Source organism: Magnolia sinica, chromosome 2, assembly GCF_029962835.1.
Source record: "Magnolia sinica isolate HGM2019 chromosome 2, MsV1, whole genome shotgun sequence".
Classification (NCBI taxonomy): domain Eukaryota; kingdom Viridiplantae; phylum Streptophyta; class Magnoliopsida; order Magnoliales; family Magnoliaceae; genus Magnolia; species Magnolia sinica.
In genome coordinates, this window is record NC_080574.1 from 27543054 (window position 1) to 27555728 (window position 12675).

At 39.5% G+C, this 12675-nt stretch overlaps 1 protein-coding gene across 2 annotated transcripts in view; it reads left to right on the forward strand.

Annotated features, from left to right (window-relative positions):
- The window catches only part of LOC131236807 (uncharacterized), a 49474-nt gene extending 36936 nt beyond the window's left edge, over positions 1-12538 (forward strand). Inside the window, exons 7-11 of one of the 2 annotated variants that reach the window (XM_058234262.1) lie at positions 8075-8440; positions 9724-9789; positions 10241-10289; positions 10370-10493; positions 12218-12538. In XM_058234262.1, the coding sequence (XP_058090245.1) occupies positions 8075-8440; positions 9724-9789; positions 10241-10289; positions 10370-10493; positions 12218-12275 (663 nt within the window). In that variant the 3' untranslated portion in view covers positions 12276-12538. The remainder of the gene's footprint in view (positions 1-8074; positions 8441-9723; positions 9790-10240; positions 10290-10369; positions 10494-12217) is intronic. The other variant, XM_058234261.1, reaches the window with a different exon arrangement.
- Positions 12539-12675: the final 137 nt, after the last annotated feature.

A 12675-nucleotide genomic window follows, 5' to 3' on the forward strand; every position in this document is an offset into this window, starting at 1 on the left:
ATGATCATGCTTGTAGGTGGTAAAATGGCCAGGAGTTTGATAACTTGCTCCTCTGTACCATTATCAATATGGTGCTTGTGATAGATGAAGAGATCTTCCACATTAAAAGTAAGATTGGTTGGTAAATCTGGTGGGAGATCGAGAACATAAGCATTGACACTAATCTTCTTTTTTATTTTGACTGGTCCTACTTTACGAGGATGGAGCTTCTTCGAGGAACTGGAGGGCAACCGTTTATGACAAATACAGGCTATAACCATGTTGCCTTCTACAAATTCAACAAAATGACGTTTTGTGTCTAAATGCTGCTTATAACTTTCATTACTTGTAACAATATTACGTTGAACTTCATCATACACCTGCTGCATATGGTGGATGAAATATCAACTTTTGCACTTTAGTCTCAAATCTATGGGTAGAGGAACCAAATCGACTAGAAGATGCTGATGTATACCAATCACCACTTCAAAATCATGCACCTGCTGCATATTGTGGATGAAATATCAACTTTTGCACTTAAGTCTCAAATCTATGGGTAGAGGAACCAAATCGACTAGAAGATGCTGATGTATACCAATCACCACTTCAAAATCATGCACCTGCTGCATATTGTGGATGAAATATCAACTTTTGCACTTAAGTCTCAAATCTATGGGTAGAGGAACCAAATCGACTAGAAGATGCTGATGTATACCAATCACCACTTCAAAAGGCGACATCCCGATGGACTTGTTGACTGAGTTATTATAAGCAAACTTATCCATGGGTATTAAAAGATCCCACGTAACTATATGATCATGACCAAGCCACCGTAGTAACTTGCCCAAGCTGTGGTTGATTACTTCTGTTTAACCATTAGTCTGAGGGTGGTGAGCACTTGAGAACTAACGCATACTCTTCGTTGCTCACAAAAAAGTGATTTGACACAATTATCTTTAGAAGCTCATTAAGACAAACAACCTCCCGTAAAAATAAATGAGCAATTTTGAGCGTGTTTGTTGTGGTCGAACATGGTATGAAATGAGCCATCTTTGAAAATCAATCAATCATCACAAATATTAAGTCAACTTTCTATGTGGTCTTTGGCAAACCTTACAAAGTCCATGCTGAGATCTTCTCATAGAGCATGTGGGATCGATATTGGTTGATATAATCTAGTGTTTTTCTTTTGAATTGTAACGAGTTGGGAAACCTTGCATAACTGGCATATCTTCGCGATATCTAATTTTAAAAGAGGCAAAATGTATCTATCTCCAACGAGAGCTAGGATCTCATCATGACCTAAGTGACCATTATATCCACTTGCATGTTTCTCTCACAACATGCTCGCAGATGGATGTGGCTGGTAGGTAAAGGTGCCTCTCTTAGAACAAGTGTATGCTAAAATGTGGATGTCTCGCATGCTCTCTATTAAGAATGTCTTATAAATACATTTGAAATCCTTGTCCTTTTGGCTTTGTGATGGATGACAAAGGAGAATGCCTATAAATAAGTGCTCCACTTGACACAACGAGCACCCATCTTCTGTTGAGAGTTTAAATATTTGAGTGCTTTATGATTAGAGTATAAGATGAACTCGCCAACCAAATAGTGACGCTAGTGTCATGGAGTTTAAACAATGATATAATTCCAAGTCATAAGTGGAGTACCATTGTTTTGCATTGGAGAGCTTCTTGTTGAAGAGTGCCATCAGATGACTCTCCTAACCCAATACCGATGTTGGAAGTGTCGCAATTCACCTCAAACACTTTCTCAAAGTTCGGAAAGCGCAAAACTAGTGCTTCCGTCATTTAACGATTGATCCTCTCAAATGTTCTTGTTACTGCATTTAACCATAGAAACTCTCTTTGTTCCATGCAATTGGTGATCAAAGCCATAATGCTGCTGAAGTTCCGCACACAATGCCTGTAAAATGTAGTGAGGCCATGGATACTGCGAATTTCAAATATAGTGGTAGGCCTCAGCTAATCAACAATGACTTTTACCTTGATGGGGTCCACTTCTACACATCACGATGAGACAATGTACCCTACAAAGATCACAGATGTACTCATGAAGGTGCACTTTTTAAGGTTGATGTAGAAGCGCTCACAACAAAAGCACTCCGAATACAAGACCTAGGTGATTAATGTGCTCCTCCCTTGACTTACTGTAGACAAGAATGTCGTCGAAGTAGACAATGACAAATTTGTCAATAAAGGGGAGCAACAACTGGGTCATGATGAAAGTGCTAGGTGCGTTTGTGAACCCGAATGACATAATCAACCACTCCTAGATTACATCCTTCGCCTTAAATGCTATCTTCTGTTTTTTACCAGGTCGGATGCAGATCTAGCGGTATCTGCTGCAAAGATCAATCTTGGATAAGGCACTAGCACCTGGCATCATTGTTTGAAGTATCCTTGATATTATCACAATATCCTTGATATTATCTGTATCTCTAGCTCGGTGATACCAATAATATTGGTAGTATCAGAAATTCCTAGCATTAGCGATGTATCGCTAAGTATCGCCAATGTATAGATATTGCCAACATTTTCAACTATGTAAATTCTAGGTGTCACCGTATCGCCAATATTTTCGACTGTGTAAATTTTAGGCGTCGCTTGTATCGCCAGTGTATTTGCAATATTTCGATAATATTGCCAAAATTTTATTTATTTTAAAAAAAATCCTTTTCAAATTTTTTTTTTTTTTTTTAATGGACGCATGGTTGTGTATGCGATGTTCAATTTTGTCGACAAAAATATTGCAATATTATCGTAATCGCAATATGGGCGATATCAAGACCACCATCTTTCGTTTCCTTTCCAGTTGTTAACGATTTCTCGGCGAAATATCATGTGTTGTCGATATTCTGAAATATCAATGGATGGTTGGATGGATAGATGGGATGGTTGGACTGATTTCTTAGGACATCACATGCTTTTAGTCCCCCATTAAATGGAAACTTATTATGTATGCATTCTTTTTGCAATTTTTTATTCATAAATATACAAATACGTGTATTTTATCATCTCCTGAAGTTTCACTAAAAAAAATCACATTTTTCCCATATTTTTCCAATGTTTCCCTGCATTTCCGGTTACTGGTGATATCGATATTGTTTCTGTATCCTCGACCGGCGAAACTTGTAGCAATACTGATACTTTAAACACAGTCTGGCATCAAATCCAACATATTATTAAGCCAATGAATGGGGCAGTAGTACTTCACTATGATTTTATTAATAGCACAGTTGTCCACACATATATAAACTCCCATCCTTCTTAAAAGTAATGAGGTATGGCACAACATATGGGGATGTAGCCCCTTTTAGCAACTCATCAATTAGACACTTCAACTCGGCATGCTTGGTTGGACTCATTCGGTATGTTGGTCAGTTAGGTAAAGATGCTTTGGGAACCAAATCTATGGCATGCTCAATATCCCATAGTAGAGGCAACTCCTTGGGCAAATCATCTGGGACTAAATCTTAGAAGTCATGGAATATGGATTCGACTTCACCAAGAAGAGATTCATCCTGATCAATAATAGGTTCTTACACCTGTTTTGTGACCAGAGCAAACATTACGCCTTTCTCCCTTCTCTTTTTTGAACTTCGGCATGGTGAGAACACAGGAGTTAGGAAGAATAGCCGATATCGATGATGTAGATGAAGGAAGTGACGTAGGTTGCAACGGGTGAAGGTGAATCCGATGACCTCGCCATAAGAAAGTATGGGTTAGCCTCATTATTGCTTTACACCTTTCGGTCAAAGAGCCAAAGTTGACCGAGAGGGATGCAGATGGCATTCATCGGAATTATGTCACACTAAACATTGTCTTCATAGATGTCAATTTTAAATGGCACCAAACACCTTCGAGTTATGGGGATGGTAGTGCCATCAACCCATAAAACCTTGTATGGTTTTAAATGCTTTTCAGTTGTCAATTTGAGCTTATCAATTACCTTTTGTGAGATGATGTTCCTTGCACTGCCTTCATTGACAATCATGTTACACAACTTATCCTGACACTTAACCTGTGTATGGAAATAGTGGTCCATCGCCAATTGTTTGCTTTCTCCTTAGTGGTGGTAGGGAGGCTGCATATGATAAGAGTGGGTCCTTCAACTTTGACTGCGGTTTCGGTTGGGGGTTCCTCTAGCTATGATGTAGCTCTACATATATCTATTCTATCTCGATGTATTTGATGTAATATTCAGGGCGTCCTGGTAGTATGGGTCCTTATTTCTACAGTAATGGAGGTCCCTGACTTGCAGACACTCTTTAAAAGTGTCCTCTATATCCACAAAAGTAATAGTCAACATCATGTCGATTTCGCTTTAGGGGAGGATTAGGACCTCATCCTCTTGCGTCTTGCCCCTACAATGCTAGCTGCTTCTAGTATGATTTCTGTGGGACGCTACTAAGGTTGTGGTTGCCTTACACAGAGTTTGCATATGTGGGCATGGCTAATAAGGATATGGAGGTTGTTGGTAGCCTTTTAGTGGAGTTTGGTTAGGATGCGGATCCGAATTCGGATCCGGACCTTTCCTTATAGAAGGCTCCCTAGCTGAAGAGCGAAGACATCAGAGAGTCTGTTGTCATAGCTGCTGCTCAAATTGTTGACTCGTTCAATGAACATCGTCGATTGACTTAAAATCATACATGACCATCTTGCGTTGGATCACACGACATAACTCTGCTTGTTGGATTAGTCATTACTCGGTCGGTCTTTGCTAGCTTACAACGGATAGTAAGCTCATTGAATTTCTCGCTGTAGTCATTCACCGGTAAAATTCCCTGTTTGAATGTGATGAGCTTTTGGAGAGTGGTACCCTTGTAATCTGAAGGCAAATACTTACTCTCCAGCTATTCTTTCATGTTAGTCCACCCGGTAATAACTGGGCCTTTCAACTTAACCTTAACAAAATCCACTCACTAAACATCGTCCATGTTGTACCATTTAAAATAGTCTTCGAGCATTGTAATCCAATCGACAGAAGCCTTTGCACCTTGTATGAAGACATAAATAAATTGCTGAGCACCAATACCGTTTTGATTTACCAAAGGTTCTGGTTGGAAACTTGGTTGCTGATTCAGGTGATGGTTAGGGCTTGTTTGGAACATGGGAGTGGGTAGGATTAGGTGGTATAGAATTGCATTTGGTCCAATGTAAATTCCATCCGACGTTTGAAAACATGGGAATAATTGGATTAATCCAGGTATCATATCATCTAGTTTCAACAGGAGACATGACGAGATTTCTAGTGGATTTCGAAATCCACTACATCTGTGAACCCCCATGTTGATGCATGTGTTTTATCCATGCCGTGATAATTGAGTTGCATACAGGCGACCAACATCAATTGTGAAATTTGGTTCATTGATTACAATTCCATTGTCCACCAAATGTAGGTTTCACTTAATACAATGTTTTTTTTCCCAAATGAAGAATTTGATCCCAAACGTGGGATTGGACGGTCAAAATACCGTGGTATTTCCAGACATAATCATTGTGTAAAAATGGTGTTAATTTCACCAAATGCAATTCAATTCCATTTAATCTTGCATTCCTAACTGTCCCTTAGGATCTTCAGTGGGGTCAGGTTACTCTCCATATTGTTCTCGTCATAGCTGGTCAACAGTGACTTCCAAACTGGCTACCTTTGCGAATTGCTCGCTGATGCAGTTGTCTCGTTGATGACCGGTAAACCTCCCTTGATAGATTTGACCACTATGGGTAGACATTGTATCAGGGAAGCAACATCAGCAAAGTAATGGACACAATATCTAGGCCGATTATTGGCTGTCAATGGACAAAATATAGGGTAGTTTCTAACTTAGAATAGAGGACTGTTTGGGCTTGATAAATGCCTGCTATGGAGCTATCAACTGGAACAAAGTTGGGGAATGATGGCTATTCAAATGGTGTGTCTTGGACTAGTTCAAGGACTGGGTTGGCTAGGGTTGGATTTGGATTGTTAATGGGCTGGAACAGGGGCTAGATCTGAAGGGTTATAGGGGTGATGAAATTAGGAGTTCAGGGGGGTTGTATATGAGGTTTAACCAGTGCAGAAGTAGAGGGTTTGACTAGGGCTGGATGGGGAAAGGACTAGGATTGGTTTCAGAGGGTAGATGTCTGTCGAAATATCGGCAGAATCTCTCCCCTAGTTAGTTTGACATTTGGCGGTTGTTGATCCAGAACTTCAATCCAACCGTTCGAACTTGTTCTGATATCCAATCTGATGCAGCTGGTTAATGGGAAATATCCACTGAATGTGGGCACATCCAAGCTAAGCTTAGCATGAGAATCGAAACCAAAGTCTAGAATAAATCTAGACTTTTACTGAATGCGAATGTGTCTTGAGAATACTTATGTGAGGCTCTTAAATAGACTTCTTGGGTGTACAAGTCTCCATTTATTTGCATAAAATCTCCTTTCTAAGTATCATTGACAACTAAGGATTTATTACAAAAATAAAGAAAGATAATAAATAAAAAGATCTAATGGGATTCTAAAGGAGTCCACGGGTTTTGCATGCCTGGCTGATTGGATTATGCTGCTTAATTGGGAGGCTTGGGCATCGTACTGTACACAGTTGTGCTTGATGGGGGAACTGTGGGTCCTGGCCCTGGCCTGTGGGTGTTGGGCCTAGTTGATATGCTCACGTCAAAACTTAGTTTAGATAAAAGTGAGACCTTCCCATTCTTATCTCAAGCAATTATTATTATTATTTTTTTTGGGGTCAAAAAGGCAGGAAGACTCCTGCTTGCTTCATTGGTTGTGTGTTGTGCGCTGCTTGAAACACCAAGCATACTAGGTTTGCTTTGTGTACACCAAATTGCTACCTTAGATGCTAACCATTTTGTAAAGAAAATTAATATTTGTTCCAAGGATCCATTTGGGCAGGGGACCTTGCAATGTTAGGATTAGGCCATAATCCCTTTTTTTTTTTGTTGTTGTTGTTGCAAAAAAGGGCCAATATTACCTAAGTCTCCAACCCACCTAAGTTTCCCATTTTGGACCTCATGATCCAGATTATGGGCCATTTATGATCTGCATTGCTATTTTGTAGAGATTTATTCTTGGATTCATTTAATTTCAGGCATAGATAATAAAACACCAGGCATGCAAGATTTATAATGATACAATTCATCGTTTCATATATAAATTCCAATATCATTTTTGGATATATAACCATATTATGTATACTTAGTAGTAGTAGTACTATGTATTGGAGTGACCCACATGATCCTACGACTAGCATACTGTATATGAAGTTGTGTGCCACATAACTTGTTCCTCCTCCATGTTCTGGCATGACTCACACTCAAGGTAACCATGCATGGGCTCCATACCCTGTATGTTGGATTCCTTCCCACAAAAATGGCGCTTTCCCCATGTTACCAGAATTATGCTAAGTTCATCATCATCTAAATCTTCTCCCAACTAATTGGGGTCAGCAACAGAATTATGTGAAGTAAAAATAATAATAATAATAATAATAATAATAATAAAGATTTAAAAAAAAAAAAAAAAAAAAAAAAACCTTGCAACTAAGTGGAGAAAAGCACCTGTCTGCAGGTAAGAATCTGATGGGGGCATCAGGCCTGCTAAAATCATGATTAAGGCTTAATCCCGATTCTGCGAGATCCTCCCAACCAGGCCCTAAATGTTTTGCTAAACACTTAAGAAGCCTTTAAAATGATGTAGGGTCCCTGAGTACAAAACTTTAGTATAAGAATCTTTTGCATATATGCATTTTGTGGAAATTTGCCAGGCTGCCTGCCTAAACCAGATTCCTTTGCAGATCTATACTAAAACTTTCTATGGAGGCATGCCCGAAATCTATGCGAATGTTTTCTCGATGAAGTACTGCAACATCTTCTTTTATGTGTTTTCCTCTATTTGTGAATTAAAATTAGAATAACTATTAATTGGCCTCTTAACTTGGCAGATGATCAATCTCATTTTTCTTGTTGCTTAGTTTGTTTCATGGTCAATCAGATTTCCAAAAAATTACTCCTGCTTGTGTTTTACCTGTGCTTGTTACTTTGTTTATGCTATGTGATTTCTTCTGCTGACAGGTATGCATAGATCCCAGTTTCAGCAAAACAACGTTGTCTTTAATAGACCGTGGCTTTATTTATGCAATTGCTCATGTTCGTGGAGGAGGTGAAATGGGGAGGAAGTGGTATGAAAATGGGAAGTTGTTAAAGAAAAGGAACACCTTTACAGATTTTATTGCGTGTGCAGAGTATTTAATAGAGAACAAGTATTGTTCAAAAGAAAAGCTATGCATTGAGGGAAGGAGTGCGGGTGGTCTGCTTATTGGTGCTGTTCTTAACATGCGGCCAGATTTGTTCAAGGCAGCAGTGGCTGGAGTTCCATTTGTAGATGTAGTCACTACGATGCTTGATCCAAGTATCCCGTTGACAACTTCAGAATGGGAGGTCTGTCTCTTCCTAAATTACCTGTAGATATTTAGAGGTGTGCTTCAGTGGTACAGGGTAAATGTGCGGCCCACGTGATGGATGCAGGACATCTAACCTGTCCATCCGATGTGTGGGTTCATGTTACATATAAAAGCAGCCAATCCAACACTTCAGTGAGCCACAGCACAGGGAACAAGATGGGAAGGGAATGCCCATCCTTGATTTGAACCAGAGCCCGCATGAGTTGCAAAACAGCCTGAGTTGTGGCCCAACCCTTTATCCAGGCCAGATGTTGTGTCTGAGACTCTGAATGGCCTGGATTGCATATACACTACAGGGCGGGCCCCATATTAAAATCAATGGTAGGCCTCCACCCTCAACTTGTTCCCTGTGGTGTGGCCCACCTGATTTTTGGGTGCTGGGGGTTAACTTGAGGTTACATGTCCGATGTTGTCAAATGGCATAAGCAATTGCGTGTGACAACAGGGGGCTGTGCTCATATGCAACTGGATAATTGCATATGCGATTGCACATCCCCCAAATTGTTTTTGAAAAAAAAGTAATCAGAAAATTCAAGGAAAAATGAAAAAAAAAAATCTGAAAATTTATGAAAAAATGCTATGAGTGTAGGGAATTGTTTTCTAATAGTTTTATCACTAACTTCATTGAAGTTTTATGATATTTGTTACATCCATGAAATTACTCAAATGAAAATGATGTGAAAATATGAATGCATAATTGCATATACTCATATGAATTTAGTTAAAAATTACTCAAATGAATGCTCCCAAGCATTAGACTATTCACATTAGAGTAGTTGTTAGACTTCACACACACACACACACACACACACACACACACACACACACACACAGATCTCATTAAATCGCATATGCCCCAACAACACTGTTACCCCCTCATGAAATCGCATATGCCCCAACAACACTGTACGTGTCTGTTGGACAGGTTGGATGTCTTGAATGCATCACATGGCTTGTCAAAATTCTAAAAGCTTATGCCATCGCCTGATTATTTTGATGTTCAAGTAATTGATCGTCATTTGGGATTTAAGAACTGAGATACCACTTAACCTCAGTCTTGGTCAAGTCAAGTTGCAACTTACTAACCTACTCAGTCATGTTTTTAGACCCTGCTTATAATGTGGATAGGCCTGATGTTGTCTGCTTCTAAATGAGACCTTTCTGTGGTATTATGATTTGGAATGAGATTCTTAGAGGTTCAAGTTTGTATCACTTGATGTGTTGGATTTTTGGCTAATTTCTATGTGGTGTTTTGTGCAGGAATGGGGCGACCCTCGAAAGGAGGAGTTCTATTTCTATATGAAATCCTATTCTCCTGTCGATAATGTGAGTGCAAGAATCTATATTGTTTCTTTTACTTAGCTTGAGAGGTGTAAATGTCAATGCTAAAACTTATCGTGCTTTCTGCCTGTGAGGACGCCTTCTTTTTTTTCTGTCTGCGATTTCTCTGATTTTTTATTTTTATTTTCCTTATTCAACCTCCCACAATTATGCTCCCTAGGTCTTGGCTCACAATAAGTTACAAAGTTTAAAATGCAAACTGGTGCAAGCTCTATCAGCCTCAGGATTTTGGCTGGCATAACGATATGATATCAGCTCCATTGATGATGACGTGATACTGAAAATTTGAAAACTTGGTTTCTGCTCTTTCAGTAATGACCGAGTTTTGCTAGCTTTCTGGACTGTTGCAGATTCTTATCAAACAAAAAGTGCAACCTTTAGCCATTTTCTTCCAATTATGATTAATGGATTATTGTTCCATTTTTTTGTTTTACAGATTAAACCGCAAAATTATCAGAATATTCTGGTTACAGCTGGTTTAAATGGTATGTCGTATATTTCTGTCAGTGACAAGAGTTCCTTTATTTCTCAAACATTTCATTTGAACTTGCTTGTCTTGCAACAGACCCCCGTGTTTTATATTCTGAACCTGCAAAGTTCGTGGCGAAGTTGAGGGAGATGAAGACTGATGACAACATCTTGTTGTTTAAGTGCGAACTTGGTGCTGGGCACTTCTCAAAGTCAGGGAGGTAATATATTATTCAAAGCGAGATGGTGCAAAAGCTAACAACCCATTCAAAGAAAAGAAAAATTACAATCTTTTAAGGCATCTATACAAGAGACCCAACCTGCCAAACAAAGCTTTGGCCTACAAACTACTTGAGACAGGAACTCAGATTGTTGAGACATCCCCCTTTCCTTTCCCCACAAATCATCCATATAGGCCAACCAACAATGATAACCTCCACGCCACCTGCTCTTGCTTCCCAAGTCTCACCCTGTGCAAAGATAAAAACAACACCTCCATAGCATCCGACATCACCTACAAAATACTAAAGGCTTTGAGAAAACTTGACCAAACTGCTTGAGCAAACAGATGATGAATGAACAAATGATTCACCGAATCCCCCATGCATATAATACATACATCCAGAATTATCTTTGCCCTTTTTTGGAGGTAGTCAGCTGCCAGCACCCGCATCTTCCATGCTAACCACGCGAAAGTTGCCACGAGGTGCCCTATATTTACACACGAAAGAGGTTTCCACGTGCTCACTACCCTCTTGAGGATGGAAAAGCAACTTGTAAAAAGAGTTAACTGCAAAAAACTTCTTGACTTCTCCTTGCACCACACAACCCGGCGTCTCTCTTCTGATGGGACCTCAAACTGAATATTTTCTAGGAGCATGGCAAGGTCTTGGATTTCGTCGTCAGATAGGTTCCTTCCGCAAGGGGGCAACCGCGCAGCCACACTACTGCTCACCAAATAGCATCTTGATACTGGGATTTCAATATTTGCTGCTAGATGAACGAGTCTTGGAAATACATTCTAAAGGGGAGTTTTGCCCAACCACATATCCTTCCTAAATCGGATTTTCTCCACGTTACCTAGGGAAAACCAGAATGAGCATTGATTCGATTCGTAAAGTCAAATCCACTCTTCAAAAACTTGTTGATTAGATTGGAACTAGGCAATGTTACTTTATTTGACTGAGCTTGGGATGCCATTCCAAACTCCAGTGAAGGGGGAAAAAAAAACAAAAAACAAAACAGTCAAGCCAGTGCTTGGCTTATCCCTTTCTGGGTGAAATCAGCTAGTTTTCATAGACTCAGGTTGCACCAAACTCGCAAAACTAACAACCGATCCTTCTTTCAATAAGCTCAGTTTCAGAGTGCTTAGGAAATTTTGGACATTTGTAGAAACTACTGGCGGGTTTGGAAGTACCCCTTGAAATTGGGTGGGTGGAATGCTTTTTCTGCCCAAATGATTTGATTGTTTCAAGCAGAATACTAAAAGTGAGAACGAACTATTATTGTGAGGGTACAAAAATGGAAAATAAAAATAAAAATCCATCCATTTCAAAACAACTTCACCCTTCCAGCATATTTAGTTTCAGAAATCAACTCCGTGTGTTACATTCCAGGTTCCTAAATGCCACCAGAGCTTTTTAAACTAAAGTTCATAGAATTACATCACAAGATGATGAGGCAGGAGAGGCTCCCCGAATACAATTTTGAGGCTATTGCTGTTGAAACTGAACTTTCAGACCATTGGGAAATCCACAAGCTATTTTTCTGTCAGCCCAGTATTTATACAGAGACTGCATCCAGAGTTGCAATGGAGACTGTCTTTTTAATTTAAGAGGATTTATCTTTAGGCTTTTCTTGAGTGGGAGATCTCATGACTAATGTTTTGCCATTATGTTTATGTGGCATGAACTCTTCCTTTCTTCTTTATTTGATTCTGTATTAGGTTTGATGCAGATTTGAGAAGCTACAGGAAGATGCCTTCACATATGCTTTTGTGCTGAAGGCGTTGGACATGGTCCCGGCTGCCGGGCGGCTCTGAGTAGGACCAGCAGGTAAGGAGTCCTCTCAGAATGTGGGTCGATGCAACTACCTGGCAGCTGACTCATGTCTTCGCAATTGATATTAGACAAGAATACTGTTTGTTTGCTTTATCCTTCTTTGGCAGATGGACCAAAATTGAAAACAGGACCTCCTTGTTATCTTGGATAAGTGTCAAATTGATTCAAGGGGTTCAAGACCATAATAATATTTATCGATTTATCCAGCTCCAGAATACTGTGACAAGATCTACATCTTAAAATAGCTCAGTTTGTACTTGGTTCTTGAGAATATCTATGATGGGTGTTCCAAAATGAGAAAGGGAAAAAAATAGTAATAACAAACAAAATCCATGCCTGTGCA